This window comes from Pantherophis guttatus, chromosome 1 (assembly GCF_059756535.1).
Source record: "Pantherophis guttatus breed Tessera chromosome 1, ASM5975653v1, whole genome shotgun sequence".
Lineage (NCBI taxonomy): Eukaryota > Metazoa > Chordata > Lepidosauria > Squamata > Colubridae > Pantherophis > Pantherophis guttatus.
In genome coordinates, this window is record NC_142063.1 from 108250888 (window position 1) to 108276300 (window position 25413).

At 38.4% G+C, this 25413-nt stretch overlaps 1 protein-coding gene across 2 annotated transcripts in view; it reads right to left on the reverse strand.

Moving 5' to 3' along the window:
- The window catches only part of EPS8L2 (EPS8 signaling adaptor L2), a 101381-nt gene that overhangs the window by 49920 nt on the left and 26048 nt on the right, over positions 1-25413 (reverse strand). For both annotated transcript variants that reach the window (XM_034416805.3, XM_034416804.3), the window contains exons 2-3: positions 16217-16280; positions 14294-14349 (exon numbers count right to left, since the gene is read on the reverse strand). In XM_034416805.3, the coding sequence (XP_034272696.1) occupies positions 14294-14349; positions 16217-16260 (100 nt within the window). In that variant the 5' untranslated portion in view covers positions 16261-16280. The remainder of the gene's footprint in view (positions 1-14293; positions 14350-16216; positions 16281-25413) is intronic.

Genomic DNA, 25413 nt, shown 5'->3' on the forward strand with positions numbered 1-25413 from the left:
TAGTCAGAATTTAAGCCATTCAGGGGCAAAGCAAATAAATCTTTATTGTTCTGGTCCAAGACCGGTTTTCATACAGGTCTAAAGACTGAACTAAGACTGCAATAGGACAAGACCAGCACAGAGTGCACTAGAAGCAGAACGACTAAAAGTACAGGAAAAGTACAGAACAATTAAAAATAGTTAAGAGCTTAAAATCCTGAGCCATGAAATAGCTAAAATTAGCCCTGAATCCAGGGAAGGGTGGTCACTAATAAATACAAAGAGAAGTCTAATTTAAAAATAGAGATTAACATTTAGAGGTTCAAAATTGGAGTTAAAAATTTTGGGGTTAAGAAGAACTGTTTCAAATCATCTGGTTGCATCATTCCAGACCTCAGCTTCTGATATGTCCCTTTGACAATTCAGAGATCAGTGTAGAATCCAAGTAATGACATGGAGGTATCATAGGCTGGGTTTTGGCCATAGCAGATGAAACCCCATTTTTACTCCAACAAAATAGAATTCTAGTTCAAGAAACTTGGACTACTGAGCTTATTACATTTGATGTTTACCTGGTAGGCCACCAGCAACTGGAGACAAGCCTTACATGCCCCACTGAAATATGCCCCAGCATTGATCTCGCAAGAAGGCTAGCTATTCAGTCTTATGAACCACATTCATTGAAAGGAAAAAAAAGGGGGAATTGCCTTACAGAATCTCGGAAACGGATGTGCACACTTTAGCACGCAATTTCTCAATAAATTAATTAGAGTGCGGATTCTTGCCAACTGCTTCCTGAAACTAATATCCTCAATATAGAAGGAATACACAGCTTTTCTAGCCCTATAAATTTCACAAATTTCTGCCACCTTCTTTGCCAACTGAGAAGTCCATTACAAACAAACCAGGGTAAGTTTACACATGCTTTAGTGCAAAATATCACAGAAAATAGCCTCTAGCAGTTGTGACCCATCCAAGTCTCCCATGCCAGACAGGGTCAGACATTCAATGAATCAACATTCAGTCTGACTGAAGGATGCTTTCTTTAGCATGTAAAGAGCACTCTTTAATATAAAAAGAGCACTCAACTCCCTGCTTTTCTGCTGGAGAGAAAAAGGGTTTTGTTCATTTAACTCCAAGCCACAATTTGGGTACAGAAGCTTGGGGGGGGAAGGAACATTTCTCTTCTAAAACTCAGAATTATCCTTCTTATTTACCCTAGTCTGAAAAAAATCCAGAAAGAGAAGCAGGAACAGTTTGCTGCAATGACCCTTTGTCTCTAAAGCACCTCTAAACATTTAGCAATGAATTAGGGATTACATCTTTTGATTCACTTTGAAATGTGCGCAGTACTTAAAATCATTATTGTCCCTACATTTTTTTTGTCTCTAATGTTTATTTTATATGCATGCTCAAGGCTTTTCTATCTAATGTAGGCTTTCCTCTAAATTAGAAGCATATCAATATTATCTACCCAGAACCTTTTTTTATTATAAATAATTATATTCCCTTATCTTTTTCTTTTGAAGTTCCTACACTGCCTGTAGTTTTGAGTAGCCCTATATTTTACTATTTTGCTGCAGAAAGTTTTATATATGACTACTTAAAGTTAAAGTAGCCTTCTTATATTCTCTTCTTTCTTCTTTTTAACCTGAAATTAATTTAAATTTAAGTCTGACAGAAATGGTGAGATAAAAATAACATCTGTTTCAAATAATTAATATGTGGGCACTATGGTATGAATAGTAAGAACTCAGTTTACAATGGCTACTTAGAAAAAAGCCTGACTAAATTCATTGTTACCTATTTTAAGATAAATGATGATAGGACTGGAGAGTAAAGGATACTTCAGTCTCAGTAATAGCACTTTAAAATTTCATTTGTATATTATTTGGGTCAATTATGTTTTGAGCGCATTAATGTTTGCTAAGATTCCTTGTCTTTAAGAGAGTGCCAGTCTGCATTAGATTAGCAGAATTTTCCATATCTGCTTCCTCAACATTTCTATCATAGTATTAGAGAGCTATCTAAATCCATCAGCTAAGATGTGAAGACACCTAAATGTAGATCTCATTCAATCCTGCTCAGAATTTGACCTCCTTCTCAAATATAAGAAGCTTTTTAGATACTAGCAAAATAACTTAAAAGGCAGCTTTTCTTTTCTTTTAATATTCCTGTGGTCTTTTTTTCCCCAGACATTCAAAGCAGTAGGCTTTAACAGAATCTCAGAAAACCAATTTCTCTCCTGTCAGCCCATTAAGCAAGTGATTGGAATTTACAGTGTATAGTACAATAAAGGATTTAACTAATAGTTTGGTAAACATGGCCTTCAGCAAACATTCAACAAATATCTAGGAGTAACGTTGGAATTAAAGTAAATATGTACCATGGTTTTTTTTAGCTTTACTTAAATGATGGGTCAATGGCGAACATGAAGCTTGGCACACATGAAGAAAGATTAATGTCTTTTTACAAAGAAAATAAAGAAAGGAGAGGAATTCATTCCCCCAGTGCACTTCTCCCATAATTTCTCTGCATGTCCCAAAGGTGCTTTTTCAAAAGGCAACTGGACTTTGTTTTTCCTTGAAGATGTTTAGCTTCTACTCCAAGAACTGAAGAAGCTTCTTGGATGAGAAGCATAATGTCTTCAAGAAAAAACGAAGTCCAGTTGCCTGTTGAAAAAGCACCTTTGGGACAACTAAGACCTGGATGACTGAGAATATCCATAGACAATTTCTCTGCAAGAAAAAAAAGGAGAAATGTTCCCACCCTTCTTTGGAAAGAGAAAAGCATTCTATGAAAAGGATGTGTGCAGTATATCACTCACCAACCAAGAAAAACAGTGGTGCCTTTAAGTTCCTTTTATCTACAATGGAATGGCCGACTTTTGGTTGCCTGGATGCTGTGTTACACTTCCCAGCAATCCCAGCCAGACGGTCAGTGATGAGGGATGCTGGGAGTTGTTGTTCAGCTACTGTACCAATACTGTTGTATTGTTGTATTATTAAGGTATCCAGGAAATCAATCAATCTAAACTGTAGCCCAGCTATGCTGTAACTTTCTGATTTAATTCCTAATTTAGATAGATAGATAGATAGATAGATAGATAGATAGATAGATAGATAGATAGATAGATAGACAGACAGACAGACAGACAGACAGACAGACAGACAGACAGACAGACAGACAGACAGACAGACAGAGATAGAGATCAGGAAAGCTTTTTAGGTTTTATCTGTTTCCCTAAATTGGTGCCAGTGCCCTTTCCTCAAATTGGCTGGAACTCTATCATCATCATTTTTCCAAACTAGGATTTTTTTAAAAAATTGTTTGAGATTTGCAAAAGTGCCACAAATGTTGGGAATCCAAATCCATACAACAATACAAAGAATTTTAAAGATTAATATTCCATTGAAACCAGAACTCTTCTTGGTGAGAGTAATAACAGACAATTAGAAAAGAGTTAGATTATTTTTATATCTGATAACTGCTAAAAATGATATGCAGAAAAATGGACAGTCTCGGAAAAACCCACAATGGAAGAATGGCTGGCTAGGGTGACAGAATTAGCAGAGATGGCAAAAATGATTTTTTTTTTGTTAGACTAGAGAAAGGACAATAACTACTTTTATTAATGATTGGAAACCCACTCATAAGACTTTGCTGAAAAAAGACAAAAATGAACTTGTGATTTATGGGGTTGATAATTAGAAAAAGTAAACTATGGAAAGAAGGAAATTATATTATGAGAGAGAGAGAGAGGGTAAAATATAAATGTATTTATGATTGCTATTAAAATTGAAAGCCACATACCAGTATTTATATTTTTTCTTTTCTATGTCTTGCTTTGCATTTTTTTCGCTTATTATTTTTCTTTAGTTTTCTTTTTCAATATTTGTGTTGTTTTTATTCTTTTAAAAAATATTTAATAAAAATTATACACAAGTATAGTGTATAATTATATACAGTGTATAATTATATATAGTTATATACATCAACTTACAACCATTTGAAGTTACAGTGGCACTGAAAAAAGTGACTTATGACACTTTTCACACTCATTTTTCACACTTAAGACATTGCAGCATCACCATAGTCATGTGATCAAAATTCGGACACTTGGCAACTGGGAGTTGAAGTCCACAAGTCATAAAGCAACCATAGTTTCCCACCCCTGATCTAAATGAATCAAGGTCTTTCTCACATACAGTACAAACCTTTGGGGAAAGAATACAAACTTGTAAGGTGCATGACTGCCCAGATGTACCCAAGACACTGCTTGCTAACAAAAATATGCTTCTCACATGTTTGGTGATAGCAAATCAATTTCAGTCTGGCTACAAATCGTTGCCACTTTTCTGTTACGGATCCTGTTACAGAATACCCTGGATCAAATGTTCTTAATTATGCCATCGTACTGTTTTATTAGCACAAGTTCAGGGAGAAGGAGGGGAAATTAGGACACCAGAGAAAGCTATATTTAATTAATCTTACAATGCAGGTACCCAAGCTAATTGTGATTACACACCTTTTCCTTAAAGCTTTGTTAATGTTACATAAGTGAGGCAAGTGGAATGATGCAAAAACAAAGAAGAGCAAATATCTATTAGTCATTAAACTTTAAGGATGAAGCATTGAGGAAATATTATTATACAAATATCTCTTACACTTCTACTGTGTTTCCCTGAAAATAAGACCCTGTCTTACATTTTTTTGAACCCTGAAATAAGCGCTTGACCTTATTGCCATGCACTCAAAAGCCCAATTGGGCTTATTATCAGGGGATGTCTTATTTTGGGGGAAACAGGGTAGTTTCAGACTAGGCTTACTTCTAATCATGCTCTTGCTCTATGAAAAAGTCAAAATTTATTCTTGAATTATATTTAGGCCCACAATATTTGGGCTATAACAATTCAGACATCCACCATCAAAACTCATAGAATGGATTCAGATTATCTATGACACATAGATAATATCTGGAAAACAAGGAATAGCTCGAGAAAATTTAGCACAAAATTGTACATATATAACCTGAGAAGCAAATTTATTTCAGAAGTAATTCCTTTCTTCAATGCTTGATAATAGATATAAAACTATGCCAAAATGTGTTTGATCTGGAGTAGCACGTTCTATCAAGTTAATCATAGTAGTTTGGAAGCTCTGTTTAATAACCTAGCGTTGACTGTGAATCTAGGTGACATGACTTATTCAAGAAGCAGCAAATCTTACATCAGGATAAGTTTCAGGTAAGAGAAATACAACTTGTGGAAAGAATACAGTTCTTACACACTTGAAGCCATCTGAAGCATCTCACTTGGTATGCCACTATTAAGATCATAGTGATGAGGACATGGTGAACACCTGCTCTGTGATTTCAGTAAGAATTGTCTTATATTCTGTAAATGTCTATGGAGCTTCTCAGTCATCCAGGACATGGTTGTCCCAAAGGTAGTTTTTCAAGAGGCAACTGGACTTTTTGGTTTTTATTTGAAGACATTTCGCTTCTCACCCAAGAAGCTTCTGCAGCTCTGACTGCATGGTGGGGAATGGAAGGAAATAAAAGAAGACCCTACAGGAGCTCTTCCATAACAAATAACGAAGAAAACAATAAACGAAGCAACGTTGTCATTCCGTATGTTGCAGGCATATCGGAAAAGCTCAGGAGGATCTTCAGCCAACGTAACATATGTGCACACTTCAAACCCAAGAATACACTAAGGTAGAAGCTTGTCTACCCCAAAGATAAAACACTCAGACAAAAACTGAGCAATGTGGTAGATGCAATACAGTGAGATCTGTACATTGGGGAAACAAAACAACCACTTCATAAGTGCATGGCACAACATAGGAGAACAAACACATCAGTACTAGATTCAGCAGTCCACCCCCATTTAAAAGACACAGGTCACTCTTTTGAAGACAGCAAAGTCCACATTTTGGACAGAGAGGATAGCTGGTTTGAAAGAGGGGTCAAAGAGGCCATTTATGTCAAAATTGAACAGCCTTCTTTTAACAGACGGGGAGGGATACGACATCATCTATCTCCAATCTACAGCACAGTCCTTTCAACAGTTCCAAGAAGGTTCCATACCCATTTGCACCACTCAGGTGATCCTGATGACACAGATAAACTTCCGGGTGACAATGACTCGCTAAAAGAATGCAAATGACCAGCTGTCTGCAAGGAGTATAAATCCTTCCATTTCCCACCATCCAGTCAGAGATGAAGACGCTTCTTGGATGAGAACCGAAACGTCTTTGAAGAAAAACCAGGAAGTCCAGTTGCCTCTTGAAAAAGCACCTTTGGGACTTATATTCTATAATGACTACAGAAATAGCAATCCACTGCTTTCTTGATACTGGGTTGGCAGGCCTTTAGAGGAATCTCTCAGCTAAATTCCTTTCCATCATGTCTAATGTTTATCTTGAAATTACTGTAAAGTGCTTGCATTCCTTTGTCTATTAGCTAATGTGATAAAGCCAGCAAAGAAAGCAAACATTGATGCAGCCAACGCTTCCTCCTTCTTGGGAGAAGGCTCCATGTGGTGAAAACACCAGAGCAATGATTGCCTGTCAAAACATGCAACTTCAACTGCAAGTGTTTGCACAGCGTTTTCAAGATTCAAAATGTTTTATAAGCATTATCCTTGTTAACTAGATTGTTGGGTAAATCAGCATTATTTCTCATATTGCAGACAGGAAAACTGAAAAGAGCACATGGTGGCAGAGATATGATTTCACTTGGGAACTTCCCCTCCTAGTCTAAGTCTTCCTGGCATCCTGAAATTCCAAATATTGCAAGTTTCCTTGTTTTTCCCCAATAACACAGAAACATTAGTTTTGCTTTTTCTGCAGTGCAAATTGTAAAGCTAGCATGGAAACACAACAGATGTCCAACTGTGAAGTTCTTAGTACTAAGCTTGGATGTGTATTTCAGACATTGTCTCGCTTACTAATGAAACATTTGCAAGTAAACAACCAAACTCAGAGAGCAGCAAGAGTTCGACAGTTCAACAGATATTGAGCTACAGCTTCTCTTCTATTGGAACATGTCCATCTGTAACAATCATTATCCTATGGGGTCTCTATTGTACAAGAGTAGCATAGGTTAGCACCATGATTGTAGGCAAGTATGGAACAGTAGAGTGTTGCTAAAAGCTGTGATTTGGCTACTTTTTTGTGAGCAAATAGCATGACAGATTTATGACTTGGGCAGATCTCTTGGGCTACACCTATCACTAATTGCAAGTACATAGCTACTTTGAAAATCAACTTTTAGAATTTAGGACTGCAGCTGGCCAAATAAAACTCACCAAGAACAGCATGCTACTATACTGTAACTATACTGTAAGATTATGCAAAGTGCCACATTCTTAGGTAAGGCTTCATTTCTATAAAACAGGAGACATAACTCTTCATACCTTATACAAAGGCACCAAAACCTCTGAAATGGAGCTCTTGCTGCTCTTTGAGCTTGGTTATTTGTTTGCAAATGTTTCATTACCCAACTAGGAGCACGATGGATCATGAGGTTAGGATGCTGGGCTGACTATCAACAGGCTCTCATTCAAGTCCCAGTTGCTGCCATGGGAGGGGTGAGCTCCTGTCACATGCTCTAGCTCCTGCCAAACCAGCAGTTTGAAAGCAGGTGACCACAAGTAGATAAATGGGTACCATTTCAGTGCGCAACTAAATGGGGATGTGAAAGGAGCCCTCAACTGGGCATTCTCCCAGGCAATGATATTGTCATCGTTCAATCCTTCCAGCCAGGAAGGGCTTCGGAGCTCCCAATATGACTGTAGTAGTAGTAATAGTAGTATCCAACTAGGTGAAGTTTCTTAGTTGAGTAATAAAATATCTGCAAGCACCCAACCAAGCTTAGCACCAAGAACTTCACAGTTGGACATCTGTTCTGACTCCATATTAGATTTACAATTTGCTCTGCAGGAAAAGCAAAAATGAGGTTTCAGTGTTATTGGGGAAAAACAAGGAAATTTGCAATATTTAGAATATAATAATTCAAATACTTGCAACCTGAAGAAGGCATGACATAATAGTAATTGTATTAGTTCACAATTACAGATGTCAGAGGAGTATAAAAGCAAAAGTGTGGATTTGTCCAAGGGAATAAATGCCTAATCACCGAGAATGAGAACAATTTGAAGGGAGGATTGTGTTTCTAAAATTCACATCCAGGCCTGTTTGCAATGGGCTATTTCACTAAGTGATATATTAAAAAATGATAAACAAGCAGCAACATTCCTTTTATGCTTTCAGATAATTAGTTTACCTCATTCATTTTCAACCAAATACAAAATTAGGAAAAATAAATCTGGGATTTAAATTATTCTTTTGCGAAAATGATATGGAAGAAATAACAACATTAAAAAAAGATTAGGGAGCCAAATTCTGTATCAGAAGAGAATTGAGTAGTACTTGGTAATACTGCATTGAAATAAACAGTGGAGTTTGTTTATTTGATTATTTATATCCAGCCTTTATTATTTTCATAAATAACCCAAGGTGATGATCATAATCAATACACCTTCCTCCTCCTATTATCCTCACAACAGCAACCCTGGAAGTAAGGTTGGGCTGAGTGGGTGACTGGCCCAAGGTCACCCAGCTGGCTTTTGTAGCTAAGGTGGGACTTGAACTTACAGTCTCTTACTTTGTAGCCTGGTACCTTAACTACTAGACCCGTGATAACTAACCTATGGCACACATGTCACAGGTAGCACGCATAGCCATATCAGTGGGCGCGCAAGCTCAGTTCAGGACCCACCGGAAATTGTCAAATGGGGCGTTTTCAGCCTCCGGAGGAGCTCTGGGGGGGGGGAGGCTGTTTTTGCTCTCCCCAGAGAGGCCCTGGAGCCAGGTAAGCAAGAAAAATGGACCTACTGGTCCGCTCCGCGTACCAGGAGCAGGGGCGGGAGGGGAGGTCGTGCACACATGCGCGGGGGCGGGACCCATAGAATTATGGGCATGGGCGTGCACGCAACACCCCCCACGCCCCCTCTCCTAGCACACGATGGCAAAAAGGTTAGCCATCACTGCACTAGAGTAAACTGGCTCAGTTTAGACTTGTTCAAGGAAAGGGAGGAGATTTAATTTTACTCTAAGTCTTCTCAAAGAACACACACACAAAGAGAAGAACAAGAGAATCCTGTAATACCTTAAAGACTACCAGTGAACAAACACAGCTTTTTGTGGTCTAAGATCTCATTTTTCTTCCCTATGCTACAGCATTTTCATTGCAACCACAAGAGTTCATCTGCTTCTGTTCATCTGTTCCTTTTCATTTATCTTAAAAGATAAATATGACACCAAGTTCTAACAATTAACAGAGATTACTAAACAAGCATCTTCACAAGCATCTTCACCAAGCTACTAGAAACCAGATATTTCTGAGTTCATCTAACTCAGAGATTTGTTTGCTGTTGCTTCAGAAAAAGAAAACAATTTTACTTATCTATTCTCAGTAGCCATAGCCATCCATGCCTCCAATATTTTGTAGCTATCTGTGGTCACGTGGTTTCATTTATGGAAATAAAGCCTATGGAGATGTTAAACAAATCTTGATTTTAAATGCTAAGGTTATAAAAATGTCTGACTGGCTGGTAAACAAATTCCTCTGCTATGTGCTTGAGAGATGGACTAGATAACGTTCCATGACTTGGGGGCCTCCACAGATTCACAGGAAACTACTCAGAATTCTCAGGAAGTTACTAAAATCAACAGTCAGGTTTGCTGGGCCTTCTAGGACTTACATTGATCACTACTGGAGAAGACACTCTTTCCTCTGTATTGCTGACGGAAATAAGTTCATTATTTCAAAGCACGGAAAAAGTATGAGCATTCAGAAAAGGTCTGTTGTAATCATGACTAGATATACGGACAATAACTCCCTGCTTCATACTAGCCTATCAGTGTACTGTTTCTGTATTTAACTTGTTCTTGAATTATATATAGTTTCTTATATCAAGTGACTTACCTTGAATATCCCATCATCAGTTGGCAACTATAGGAACATTATATGAACATTCTTTGAGGACTGGCATCCAACTTATGCTGGATATTTTCAGTTTTATGAGCAGAAAGACAACTGGTAGCACCTCAGCATTATTCTTTATGCCACATTTCTGTAACCTTAAGCCTTTCAGATGCATTGCATGGTTACTGCCATGGTCAGTATGTGTGCTCTCAGTATGAGAGTTGCAAGCCAATGTAACCAAAGGGCAGAGTTGTGAAGAAGACTCTAGTTTGCTAAAAGGTATCACCATTTCACCTTTCTGTCCATAAACAAAGGAAAATGTATGCCTAATACTTTTTAAAATTTTTACGTTGTAATATGTTAACGAATAGCTAATGGGGAACGGATCCATTTTCAGACTTCTATCCAGACAGTGAATTATTTGAATTAAAGCATCTCAAAGAGAATGATATCACAACTTCTTTCTATTAATTTTTTTTTTATCTTGGAGGTCTGATTGGTATTTTCAAGGCAGATTTCATAACTCTAATTTTGTGTGATATAACATCCCATTTTATGACTTCTGCAACAATTCGGACATACTGAGCATGTTTCAGTTTTTTCTTTGTGTGATTTCTTGCTGGAAAAGTCAAAAGGGGAAAGAAGGGAGAAGGGCTAGCAAACAGCTTTCTCTTTGGCATCACTAAACATGAGGACCGTTGTGTAAAGTTAATTGATTATGTGCTACTAAGTCATTTTGATTCTCAGCAACCAGATAGATAGATTTCCTCCATCATAATTAATCCCTAATCTGGTCTTCCAGGTATTCGAAAGTTGCCACTTTCACCTTGTTGCTGGTTGGTCTTCTCTTTCTTTCTACCTTTCCCAGCATTACAGATGTCTCAAGAGAGCTGGTTTTCACATAATGCGTCCAAAAGTAGTATAATTTGAACCTGGTTGTTTGTGCCTCCAGTGAGAATTTTGGATTGTATTGTTTGATGATTCATTTGTATGAGCAACAGAGCCTAATGCCATAGCAAACGCATCATTTGATAAGGCTCCGAGAGCCACTTTGACCATGAGGATTGATCATATCTCAAATGGAACCTCCAGAAAGGAATGGATTGTTTACATATAAAAATAAATCCAAAGATCTGGACTTATTCCCCTTCTAGAAGAATTCAAAGGGCAAGACGATCAGGAGGTACAATTCTACTACTTCAGCCTTGCTAACAATTTACTGTAAGTTCAGGAAAGGTGTGTGTGTCTTGCTAATATGACAGTAAAAGCAGCAATGGGCTTTTCATACAAACCTCTAATTATTCTGAAATACTCCCCCCCCCCATCCCTCAGACTTGCCAAGAATATAATGGATTCCCCTTCAATGCCCTTTCTTTTTGGTTCAAAACAGAAGCCAGTAAGCAGAGAAGTCACTTTATTTATTCATGGTCTACATTAACATTTATTCAGCTGGCAGCTGTGTACTGAATGAAGCAGAAACCTGAGATCTACCTGCTGGATCTGTAAGCCTACAGATCTTTCAGCAAGTATGTGGCGAATCTTTTAGAATATGGGCTTAACACATGAGAAGCTTAGGTGTTTGTTGCCAAAGGCAAAGAGCATTCAGTACCCTAATGACCTCAAGGGAAGACAAGGAACATTTGTGGCCGGCAAAGGACAATTCATTCATTCATGCAAGTAGGAAGAAGGGTCATTCATCAGCTCCTGTTACTACTATGGGAGCAACTACTGAAGAGGTGTGTTATTATATTTCTGCATCCTGAAGTGAAGTTCAATAAATATCCATGAAGCTTCTAAGACCACTCTCAATTAGCAAGTTCAATGCAGTAGAGATGAATTTTGCATCAGGGGGATTCCTGGTTCACAACTGAGTCTCTCAGGGCTCATCTAGAGAGCAACAGCTATGTGTTTTCCTCCCATCCTTGAGGCGAGAGGACAATATGCCAACAGAAAAACTTCTCTCTCCACAGCCTATCTTTTATTGCACCTTAACAAGGAGCTGGCAGTGCCTACATATAGTTCAGTGCAAGGTAATTTTAGGATAATTGGTATGTTTCCCATCAAACATGTGTTATATCACTAGCAGAAAAGACACCACCACATTAGAGGATGCGAAAAGAGGGCAGATTAAGGTTGTGCATTACACATGCTAGAAGTGAAATAAAAGCTACCAACACATGCAGAGTCCACCAAACTTTTGCAACCCGTGTATTTGGGGAGAGTGGGGGAAATGAGTTGAAAGTGCCAAATTTCAGGCATTAAAAGACAGACCAACTGGGCTGATAGAAACAGGGATACAAATTGTCTATGGAGATTCTCAGTCATCCAGGTCATGGTTATCCCAAAGGTGCTTTTTCAAGAGGCAACTGGACTTTCTGGTTAACCAGAAAGTCCAGTTGCTTCTTGAAAAAGCACCTTTGGGACAGAGATACAAATTGCTGTGATGAAAAAGGCTGGAAACATTGGCCTAGTTGCCCCGGCAAAGGACATGCTCCTGCAGAAGCAAAAGGAAGGACTCTACTTATAAAGCCTGGTGAGGCCAACTATCTAGAAGAAGTTCAGTCTAACAGATTATACCAGAAGAAGTCTGGCCATACTAACTCTCGACACAAGATCTGCTTAGAAAACCAACAATGGTAACTGAAGAATTCATGGCACACTTTGTCTAAGAATCCCAGAAGGCTAACACTTGCAAACTAATAGTTTTTTACATATTTAAAAGGAGATTCTTGATTAATCTAATCTTCTGGCAACTCTTTCTTATAATTCTTGTCCTTGTATATGACAAGACTAAATTAATCTTCTGCTACATGGTGCTGTTTTCCAGGTATCCAACAGGTAGCCAACAGAATTCCTAGCAAGCCCAGACGTTGCACCAAATAAATCACAGATAGTGACTTTAACTGCTTGCAGTAGCAGGAGGAGCCAAGTGGGAGTGACTGAACTGCACTACATTCTGGAGAGCAGTACAAACTGTTCATTAACCTAGTGTACACATGGCAATATCAATATGTTTAATATAAGAATTACATTATATTATATTATTACTTAAATTCTCCTGAGTTTCAGTAGAAATCATTGATGAGAACTGTTTTTAGAGATGATTGGTCTTACTAGCCTGACACTTGTGGTCCTGTGGTTTAGCGGTTAATTGGCTGAAATCACCCCCATTGTCAATTTTCTTTTCCATTTTATTTATTTATATTTTATTTTTTATTTTAAATTTATATACCACCCTTCTCCCTGAGGACTCAGGGCAGTGTACAGCCAGAATTAAAAAAACATAAAATACAAATATTAAAAACAATTAAAATATATATAAATTTGGCCCAAAATTAAAAATACAAACCAATTAAAACATTTAAAATTTCTTCTTAAGCCAGCCCGGCTTGCTGGAAAAAGTGGGTTTTAAGGGCACGGCGGAAGGCGCTAAGGTCTTGGATTCTCCTTATCTCTGGGGGCAACTGATTCCAGAGGGTAGGTGCCCCCACAGAGAAGGCCCTCCCCCTGGGGGTCACCAGCCTGCATTGATTGGCTGATGGCACCCTGAGGAGGCCCTCTCTGTGGGAGCGCATGGGACGATGGGAGGTCATTGGTAGCAGCAGAAGATAGCTAGGCCCGATGCCATGGAGCGCTTTAAAGGTGATAACCAGCACCTTGAAGCGCACCCGGAACACCACTGGGAGCCAGTGCAGCTCGCGCAGGAGTGGTGTTACATGGGAGCGCCAAGCTGCTCCCATCACTACCCGTGCTGCTGCATTCTGGACCAGTTGGAGCCTCTGGGTGCTCTTCAAGGGGAGCCCCATGTAGAGAGCGTTGCAGTAGTCAAGACGAGAAGTGACGAGGGCATGAGTGACTGTGCACAGGGAATCCCGATCAAGAAAGGGCCGCAACTGGCGAATCAGGCGAACCTGACAAAAGGTCCCCCTGGTTACAGCTGTCAGATGTTCCTCCAGGGACAGCTGCCTATCCAGGAGGACTCCCAGATTGCGAGCCCCTTCTGTGGGGGCCAAAGACTCTCCCCCAATAGTCAGTGATGGAGTCAACTGACTATATCGGGATGCCGGGAGCCACAGCCACTCAGTCTTGGAAGGGTTGAGCTTGAGCCTGTTCCTCCCCATTCCATAGTGAAAATGGAAAGGCAAATTTCTTCAAACAATCCAGTGTATGTTATATTAGCAATCAATAATTTTCTTTAAATTGCCAACAAATAAACATTTTTCATCGTTTTGTAAGTTAACTCTTGCTTTGTTAGATACAAAATTGGATCTAACCTTCCATGTTTGGACAAGCTTTATTAAGCATGAAATGTGGACTTACCATATAAATCTTTTGCACTCATTTTGCCAGCACCATCTCCTTTACCCATGCTGCCACTGGAAAAAGAGAAAGCAGTAAGATGAAACAAGAGCACTTTAATTTGCCTTTGAGAGAATTCACCATTTGTTTCCGTAGTGCTGATGACAGGAGTTTTAACATCCTGCGTGGGAAAACAGGACATAGAATCCTAAGCAAGGTTTGGCTGCAAGGTCCTACATTTTTTCCATATCATGGGATTAAAAAGCAGCATTTTCAAATTTTCTTTCCCAATTCTCACTCCTCAAACAGATAATGCAAGTGAAGAATGTAGAAATTTCTCTTAGAGATTGGACAATAAGCTTATCAATTCTCCTCACTTGACACTGACTTCTTATGCCTCTTGTAATTTGCAGATTTCAAATAGGTCAAAAACTTTGCAACAACTCTGGCTCTTTGTCATTTACTATGTGCTCATAGATACCAACCTTTTTTATAATCTTATTCTAATGTATTTTCTATTTTTGCTTGCTTTTATTGTACATTGCCTAGAGTGACAGTTTGGAATTAGGCGGTGCCTAAATTGAATACATTAAATTAAATCCCCTGCTGATGTCATAGGAAAAGAATAAAAGGGAACAAATTGCCATTGTTCTTTAGGAGCTGTAATCCCTAAATTGACATAAATAAGCAGCAGGCTGGTTTCAGGCTATAGGACTTGCTGTGTCTTTCACTAGAACCTCCATCCTGAACCTGAAGCAAAAGAGGTCAAGATATGTCTTCTGCAATTTAAGAAATCAGGACATGAAATAATACATTTAAGTTACAGGAAAGCAGATTGAACATTATAAAAAAAAATCCCGAACAGAGTAGTTAACCCTGGAATCAATTACCCAGAGAAACGCTATATTCCCCTTTAGTAGATGAGTCTAAACAGAGACTAAACTGTCCTATGTTGTGGATGTTTTAATCTGGATTCCTCCATTGAATGGGGTGGGTGGGGGTTGTTGACTATTATTTATTTTTTGCTGCCCATCTCGCAGTCAAGGCTACTAAATGGCTCCTTCCAAATCTATGATTCTACATACAAGCACTATGGAGGGCTTTGTGTGTCAGAAGTGAATGGAATCATTCCACACAGAAACCAATGCTCCTCACTCTCACACAAATGCTTAGACTTAGAATAACTTTATTGTCACTTTGAATGTACACCAATTGACATACATTAAAATGAAATTTGATTGCATACAGCTCTCAAAGGGTCACCCCCACTTCATGTCAGGAGAATGAAACATGTGCCATAAAATCATGATGCAAATATCATGACTTGCATAAGTATTTGTGTCAGTTGTCAGAAGCAGGATTTGTGTCATAAATAATAATCATTTTGATAGACATTTTGTTTTCTACAGGTCCCATATTTAATTGTAAAGTTTTAGAGCAGGGGTCCCCAACCCCCAAGCAATGGACCGGGACCGGTCCACAGCCCATTGGGAACCAGTCCATGCAAGCAGCGGGTGAACGCACAAAGCTTTATTTGTGCATGTACGGGATTAGGTCGTGCATGCACCACCATCCCTTCCCCCCCAACCACTCACTGCCACTGCTGCCAGTCGGTGGACCCAAAAAAGTTGGGGACCGCTGTTTTAGGGGACAGAAAAACAATTGAGTTGTTCCCATCATTACACAATGGGAATCAGAAATGTAAACTGTACATGACTCAGAGACCCACCAGGGGGATTTCATGTCCACCCAATCTAGCCAGAAATAAGAAAGTAGAATTACTATTTCCATAGGATACAATTCTACTTTTCAGCATCTGCAAAGTTGCTCTCTACATATCCTCAGCATACTTCCTGTGACAATCCAGACTGTAGAACTGTGAACCTCTCCAGTTGCTTTCTCCCTTCACCCACACTTTGTTCATTTAGACATTAGATTCCTTACTTTGAAGAGCCAGAGTAGCTGCCTGTGGATCCTTTTTGGCTCATACTGCTTCCAGGATATTCACCTGCAAGAGAGCAACATGGATTACATGAGAGGCTACCTTGCTTACATTGTAATAATTGATCTGCTTATCTATATAACTTTTATCTCACAAATTACAACAGTGTCCTCGACTTACAACAATTCATTTAGTGACCAAAGTTACAATGACACTGAAAAAAGGGACTTATGACCATTTTTCACACTTACGACCTTTGTAACAGTCGTATGATCATGTGATCAAAATTCAGATGCTTGGCCACTGGTTCACACTTATGACCGCTGCTGTGTCCCAAGGTCATGTGATCATCTTTTGCAATTTTTTGATAAGCAATATCAATGGGGGAAAATATGGCATACTTCACTTAATCTCCAAAGAAAGATTGAAGGCAAACGAGGTCCAGGAAGAAGAACATCATGGATTCAAAATCTAAGGGACTGGTTTGGACAAAACTTTCAGCAGCACTTTTTCGTGCAGCTCTTGATAAAAATAGGATCGCCAACATCCGATGGCGGATATGGCACAAGAAGAAGAAGAAGAAGATCAATGGGGAAGCCAGATTCACTTAAGAACTGGGTTACTAACTTATCCACTGCAGTGATTCGCTTAACAACCATGGCAAGAAAGGTCCTAAAATGACCTTTCAAATGTTAAGTGTCGTAAAAATGACACTTAACAAATGTCTCACTTAACAACAGGCATTTTGGGCTTAATTGTGGTCATAAGTCGAGGACTACCTGTAATTGCAGTGGGTTGGCAATGGGAGCAGGCTGGTGCTCAGTCTGGACTATGGTCACCATAAAACCTTCTGTCTTATGGTACCGTACCACTGTAGTCCTGTTGATGCAAAAGGGAACCAAGGGATTTAAAAGTAGAATGGAAGATGAATTTCTAGGTTCCCTGAGAGCACTTTACTGATTTAACAGGCCATCATCTATTCCTGTATTCAGAAAAGATTGAGGGGTTAGGGTTAACAATGGGCCAAGAAGAAAGTGTAGATATTCCTGCAGACTTCCCTCCACGCTCTAAGATGTTCCTCCACAACAGCCTTTGGATCCTCTTGGGGATGCCGTACATCTTTGATTAACCTCTTTGCTGAGTGAAGAAGACCAATTGATTTCTGCTTTTAAGGGTCTTCAAAATGTCTCTTTGGGCAGTTTTTTAAAAAATTGCTGATCATTTTAGTTCATTTTTAGTATCCTTGGTTTTAACTAAATACATTTTTATCCTGACCTGCCAAGAGATTGAATAGCCAGTAATTATCAAACTACCAACCAACCAATATACATTTAAATTAAATACATAACTGAATAACCAATCTGGAAGACATTTGGTTGCAGATGAAATGTCAGCTAAAATTAATTTCCTTATTGCACTACATTAAAACCCTCCTAACTTTCATAGTGTAAAAAAAAAAATCAAAGCTATATTCTAATCTATACCTAATTTATGCCAAAGCCAAATGTTAAACTACCTTCACCTGCAAAGTACAATTTATGCTATTTTTAAAAGCTTATTAATAAATTCAGATTTGAGAAAAAAAGATTTTACTTTATATTGGATTCAGTTGATTTTTTATCTTTATCTTTTTTTAACTATGAATCTATTTTTATGAACTATGTCATAGTTATTGTGAGTCTCCATGTTGAGACTGTTTGTAGCTCTACAGCTTTTCCGTCCCTCCTTTCCTTCGTTTTTAATTCTCTCTATTCTCAACGAAGGAGAATATTTGCAGCTCAGGGTTGAAATGAAGGGTCCTTGGTGCCCTCTGAACATGATCCTTTTCTTGTAGACGTTTCATTACCCAAACTAGGTAACATCATCAGTGCTATTAGTTTGGGTAATGAAGCATCTGCAAGAAAACAACCAAGCTCAGAGATCGCCAAGGACCCCTCTCTATTCTTCCCATCAATTTTTATTTTTAAAAATCCTCTTGTTTTCCTTCTGATACTTTTCTCATTCTGTCATTTCCTGGAGTGAATTAGGTCCTCTTCGTTGTTTGAATAGGTCTGAGATTGTGTGCTTACTGATCACTGCATATGATACTTTCTTTTATCGGAATGCAGCTAAATAACTTATCTCAAACATTTTTATTAATGGTTGGGGAGGAAGCACATAATAAATAATTCCCAGAAGAGGTTAATCTTGCCCATCAACCATGTCAAAAAACCTGCCTGACTAGAATACTACTATTCATAGAACAAGAGACAATTTTTTAAAGCAGCTTTTGAAATTTTTTGAATAGGATTCTCTCTGCACTGGTTCATGACATCTTCTGTACAGGCTCTTTGATGGACTATTTGCAAATGGCTACTGATCATTCTTTAGCCCTCATATCTCTGCCTCAAAAGAAATACACAGGGGATATTTCAAAACTTCCCTGTAGTGAAACTTTTTAAATTATCTGGCTGAAATTTTGCAGGGTAACATATCACTGTTTTTCCCCCCTTTCCCATTCTACCAAAAATTGAAACAGACATCATACTATTCCATACTAGAATTTATAATCTTTTACCAAAACTCAATTCTCAAAATAATACACATGGAATACTGTTAGAATCAGAATTTTAAAATCCAAACCAAATCCGACATATAAATCAAATCTTGTCTAGTTCTCATAATCCAATTTATTCATATTTTACATTTTTCTCCTTGGTGTATCTATACACCCAAAGTAATATCATAGTAATAAATGACAATAAAAAAATTGAATCAGTTCAAGGTTTTATTTATTTTTCTTGGTTTACTCAAAGAGTGTCATGACACTGAACCTGAAATTAAATTAGATTATCATTTGGTAGCACTGCAATGATTAGCATAGAGACAATCTGAAAAAAGATCACTCTTAATACCAAATATGGAATAGTTAAAGCTATTTTTCCCATTAATTACATATATTTGTGAAAGTTGGACAATAAAAAAGCAGATAAAAGAAAACTAAACTCCTTCAAGTTATGACCTTGGAAATAGATACTATGCATAGTTTGGAGAACAAAAATAAATAACCAAGCATATTTTAATCTGCATCAATCCAGAAATATAACTAGAATATAAGACTGCCTTATTTTCGTCATATTAGGTAATCAAATTCTTCAAAGAAACTAATCATGTTTGGAATGGTTGGAGATGCTAAAAAACAAGGGTAGCAAAGAATATTTTGGATTGATGCCATCAAGCAAGATACAAGTTTAAACTTGGAAACATTAAAAGAAGTTGTAAAACAAGAAAGAATGAAGGCAGCCAATACATAAAGTCTCTGAAAGTTGGATGTGAGTGAACAGTTGGAAGACCAGCAAAAACACTGAATAAATAACAAATGCTTGCTCCCCATACGAATCTTATTGTACTATATTAACAGGATTTGGTTTAGATAGCATTACTGCATCATATTTGGATTCCTTTTTACTTTTCTCTCACAGATCTGTCAATTTGATGTATGGGACACAGTTTTCTCTTTTACTTTTACAACTGAATTACCTATCCTACAATATTTTTCTTCAAAGCCATCAATTTGCAAACATCTCAGTTGGCCATACTGTGGGGCATCCTTTGCAATGAGGGACGCATAGTAAACGAACAAACATGATTGCATCATGCTTGGGGTTTCTTTATTCACACACAATGAATTTCCAATTTTTGAGTCTCTTCCTATTGGGAATTGTATATAACATATGTGTTGAAAGTCATAACAAAACAAAAAAAAAATTGTGCTGATGATTGGCTGTAGCTGCCCAATAAATAAACTTGCACATGATATTAAAATCCACACACTGAATGGGAAATGGTAACCCACATGGAGACTTTCTTTTTCAAAAGCGACTGGCTATTACAATGTTAGAGGAAAGTTTAATTGATCTATTGTATGAGATTCAAATATATTTGGTTATACAACAGTTCTTGTACTTTGTTTTTAACATACACACATGCCTTGTAGCTAGCATATATTTTGAAAAAAAAATTCCCTTCTATCTGTGGAAGATGGGAGGAACCTCTAAAATATTAGCTGATGCTGGAAAAGAGTCTGTTTATCAGAAAAACAGTTACTGAAGAGGGTGTGTTCCATATCTCCCATACATCCTGTCTGTTGCCACCGTGGTAATCTGATCCTTAGAAAGCACCACATTTATTTACTGAAAACAGTGGTCTTTCACTGGCTTTTGTTGGGAATACACAGACACTTAATTTAGCAATTTATACAAAATTCACCATTCAGGGAAAGATTTTTGTGACCTTAGAGCAACAAAAAGGAACTTGCATTTCATTCAAAGAAAGAGGGTGGGTCTTGTTAGAAACCCAAAACCAGTAAACCTTGTTCTTGATCAAGAATAGTTCACATTGCTGCCATTTAGCAGAAATTAAATATAATGGAATTCACGAAATTAAACTAAGCTAAACTGTGAGATATGATGGGTGTGCTACAAAAAAAACTAAGCATGGTGGAAGACATCATACTGGCAATAGGGAAATTATAAGAAACAACTTTATTAAAGGCACTTCCTGGTATTTTTAATTCTTCTCAAAACCTTTGCCATCTGGCAGCTACGTTGGCTGGAAAATATGAGATTGGTAATGGAATGCAACTGAGAGTACACCAAATTTGGAAAAGGTGCAGTAACCATAAATAAGCAAATAAGAATTCCTCAACAGGATCTCTTCAAGCACTTCTCCTTGCAGCAATAGCCAATTATAAGTTCCCGGGAAACTGATGTTGGAAGAAATGTCCATCTAGGTTCAGTTCCAAGTGGGGAAACAGACACTGGAAACATGGAAACTGCTTGGAAAGATGGTTTAATGGTGGACAGGATCACATGGTTTGAGTTCCTGAACAGAAAAGGGCTGAGATGATGCGAGGCCCAGGGTTTTATGCCCTCTCTGGGTTTTGAACTTCCTGGGGCACAGGAAGAGTATCCTGATTGGTTGTCAGACTCCCAGGGGGTGGGGGTCTTAACTAGCCTTACTGGCTGATGTAATCTTCCCAGGTGCCATGTGATGAGTTTCTGTTGCTAGATGGGTCCTATTGTGTTGCAGAAGATGGTCGATTGACAAAGGGGGGAGGGAATTGGGTTTCTGCCTCTGGCCCATTGACAAAGGAGGGGGAGGCAGGAAGGTGGGAGCTGCTTTGTCTTTAAAACACGTTTCTCCATTTTTCATCCAGGGAAATATATTCTGCCTTTTTTAATATTTCCTAAAATATTTCATTCTTCTAGGAGAGGGGTAGGTGCTAACTTCCTACACTGAAAAGTAAAATGTCATAGAAATGTTCTTGTTTAATATTCGTCCCCAGCTAGTAGTACCTGGAATATATTCCCTGCAGTTCTGGATTTGCCAGGGAGCGTAATGGTATGTAGAATGACCTAAGGATGTTGGGCGAAGAGATGCTTCCTAGGAAACGGTCCAATATAACTCACAGTTGCATAGTGGGCAGAGCAAGCAGCTCAGGAGGGACCCTCCCTTAGTCATTGGGCTGTAAGGGTGACGCTGGGAGAATTGTACTTTCAGACTTGCAAGAGTCTATTAACCTGGCTTTACAATAATAAAGTAAAATTATCTTATTGGGCTTTGTTACTTGTGCTCTGACTGGTAAGGCTGAGATCAATCAGCTGTAAGGAATTATATGGATGCTAATCCTGTTGTTTGTTTCTTTGTTTTCCCAAGAGTGGAATGCTATAAGGTTATTTGCTAATTAGTTCAGAAAACTGTGCCTCAATGATATATTTAAAACACATCCAATATCTTTAATATCGTTAATAGATTAGTTAATAGACTTATTCTATCAGGCAAACTTCAAAGGACAAGTATAAATTGGGCTTCCCCTGTTTCTCTGACAGTATGCTCAGTCATAAAGCGTTCCTGAATGGATACAGCATGTTCTTCACAATTGAACAGAGAAATCCAGCAAGATCTCTTCCATATGGCCACAGTTTCTCTTTGCAAAAGAGTTGATAGCTGATCCGCAATTCAGCAGCTGACGTTGACACATGGCAGGAACCAATTAAGTGACCAGCAGGAGAACACACTAACCGGCATCAGACAGCTTCCTTATCCATGTCCAAGGGTGATGATTCCATGTTGCAAGGAACATGATATTTAGTGGTTCTAAAGAACCTAAGCAATTGCTATGAAGAACAGTTGCCAAACAAAAGGTATTTTTGCTGTACTGAATTTTGGACCATGTCCAGCTGCAGGATTAAAGCTGTGGGAGGAGAGAGAGCCAATGAGGTAAGACATAAGGTGAGGTGAAAATTCCCACCAAAGGGGAAAACAGACTGCCTCACAGCTTGATACAGCATTAGTTTTTCTGGCTGCAAAGTAGCTCCAGGATATTTCTCTTGCACTGCAGTTGACGAGGAAGTAAACAGACTCATCTGCCAGCAGAAACACCAATGTAGGATGATCACAAGACAGCAGAAATTCTGTGCATAGAGTTGCCCTGAGTTGGTGTTTAGCAGGGTGGATAAAAATCAATGATTTTTTTTAAAAAATAAAAAAAAATCGGATTTTTTTGATTTAAATCGGATTTTTTTGATTTTTATCGAATTTATTTTAATAAAAAACTTTTGCGGTAAAAATCTATCGTAAGATAGTTTTCTATTTAAGATACATAAATAATTTAGTTTATTCAGCATGAAATGGAGCTTAGTTATGTAGCATGAGGCTGTATATTCTGCAACACTGGGACTATCAGTGAGTCAACAGTGGGTCAAAGGAGTAGCAGAGTTGACAGTTGCTCTTTAAAAATTATGATTTAAATCAAGTTGATTTAAATCAAGCCTTTTTACTAATGATTTAAATCATGATTTAAATTGTGATTTAAATCAACTCGATTTAAATCAAATCCACCCTGGTGTTTAGTAGAGCAAAAAGTAAACTCATATATTCCAGCAAGCCAAACAAACGAAAGCTGAAATTGCTTCTTTTCAAACATTTAATTTAAAAAGGATGCACCTTTGACAGCACACCCCTATACACCCACCTATTTAATAGTATGGCTTTGCATTTTAATAATGTCTACTTACCAGTAAGTGGTTATAAAAAAAATAGATACTGAATTTGGTAGAAGGCAATTACTTTTGCAATGTAGTCACATACTACAAGATGCATTTTAGTTCAATCAGACTTATACCAAATGAGTACAGGACTGTAGCTCATGAGCGAAACTCAGTAATAACTCCATTCAAGTTCCACAAGCTACCTGAATCCCTCTTCCTCAAAACTTGAATTTAGCTAATCTCTTATATCGCAGGATCCAATCTGGGTCGGTCACCAGGACCAGAGGTTTTGTCTTCTGAGATTTCAGACTCGTTCTGGAGCCCATTCCAGCACAAGTCTGAAAGCTCGGAAGACAAAACCTCTGGTCCTGATGACTGACCCAGATTGGATCTTGCAGCAGTATCCTGGGACACATATACTCACCTTCATTTGTGAATCTCTCATATCAGTCCTTCCACAAACAAAAAGAGTCATTCACCTAAAGGAATCACTTTTCAGGAATTGACTACAAAGTACTTCTTGAGTACTGCAAGCAAGGCTTAGTTGCCAAGGAGGAAAATAGAGAGTAGCACCTTCTCATGAGTTTGGTAATTCAGCACTATAAAGGAGAGCAATCCAAAAAAGGAGGTACATTATATTGGCAGATTTGGGGGAGGGGGAGGGGGAAGAAGGCTATCATAGAAAAAATACACAAACATCTTCGTATAAAAACTCACTGTAACTCTCTGGGATGAAAGGGTTTTATTGAAGAAATACCTAGTGATGATTGTGTTACAGCATGCATTATTGCTTTTGGCTTGGGAAACAAACCCCCTGTTTTTCAGCCTGACTGAAAATAAAGCAAAGAGAATTTGGAAAATAATTTTGTATTTTTTCATCATACTCCATTTAATATGGATTTGAATATCGGACTTTATTTAAGAATTACAAATGAAGGAAAGATATGGAGTTAAAAAGTAAAAAAGAAAACAAAATCTTTCTCCCGTTGATCTAAAAACACAAAACACATTTGGCTTCTCCTTGATAGATTACCGCAACGTTAATCATACATTATTGCTGCTACTTCAAAAAAATTCTAGGTTTGTTCAGTGAATCCTATTTTCACCCCATACTCATTGGGTTTGCACACACCATCAAATTTAAATTCAGAATTCCTTGGGGAATTCCTAACCCTATGAATTTGAAATTTGTTGCTGTAGGTGAATAATTTTAATACCAGGAAGTATGCCAATTATATCGGTATGCAGAGAGAGATTCCTGGCATAACAACTTTTAAGTATTTATTCAGAAATGTCCTATATTGCAATGGCGCTCAACCTTTTGGGAACCTGGGACCGGTTCTGTGGAGAAAGTTTTTTTCCCACAGACTGTGAAGGGGGCGTGGTTTTGGGTGGTGCCTGCATCCCACAGATGGATCTTCGCTTGTTTGCACAGATTGGTTTTTGGCATGCTGCAGACCAGTGCCTGTCTACAGACCGGGGGTTGGGGATCCCGATCTACTGTACTGTCTGAGTCCTGGCCACTGAATTTAAGCTCAACCAGGTATTTGTAATTTCAGAATCGTTTTGTAAGAGCTTGCCCCATTGCTGAGTTAAAGTGTTATCTATCCATCTTGGTAGAAAGCAGCTAGTCTCTGTTTTGCATTTATAGTCTCTATTTTGGCTTCCTGCCAACACCTTGTGTTCCAATTTCGCATAAACGGGGCAGATAAGCAAAGCAATTTGGGAAATCCTCTGGCTTTGGTGTCTTCTCACATTCTGAATAACATAGCCAGAAGGAAATGATCTGCCAGTCAGGACAATGATGGAGGAGGGGGTAAGTTTCAACAGGTGTCTGACTGGCCTCTCCTTTGACCCTGGCTGGGTGAAAGCAGGAAAGCATATCTGTCAAAACCTGGAAAGCTGCATCATCAATTGAAGCAGCCAGTTCCCTCAATCAGCTGTCTGGAGGGCTGGTCTTGATAGCAGGTTTAGCCTTCCTCCAGAAGAGTTTTAAGCCTATATAAAAGCAAGTTTGCTGCTAGCTTTGGAGGGAACCACTCTTCTGCCTCAGTTTCTTTTTTCTTAGTCACTCAATTATCTGGTGGATTGAGGGATGCTGCTAAAAACTGATACAGCAGGCAGCTATGCCCAGCTCTTTCCATCCAGAGGGGAAAAAAAAAAAAAAG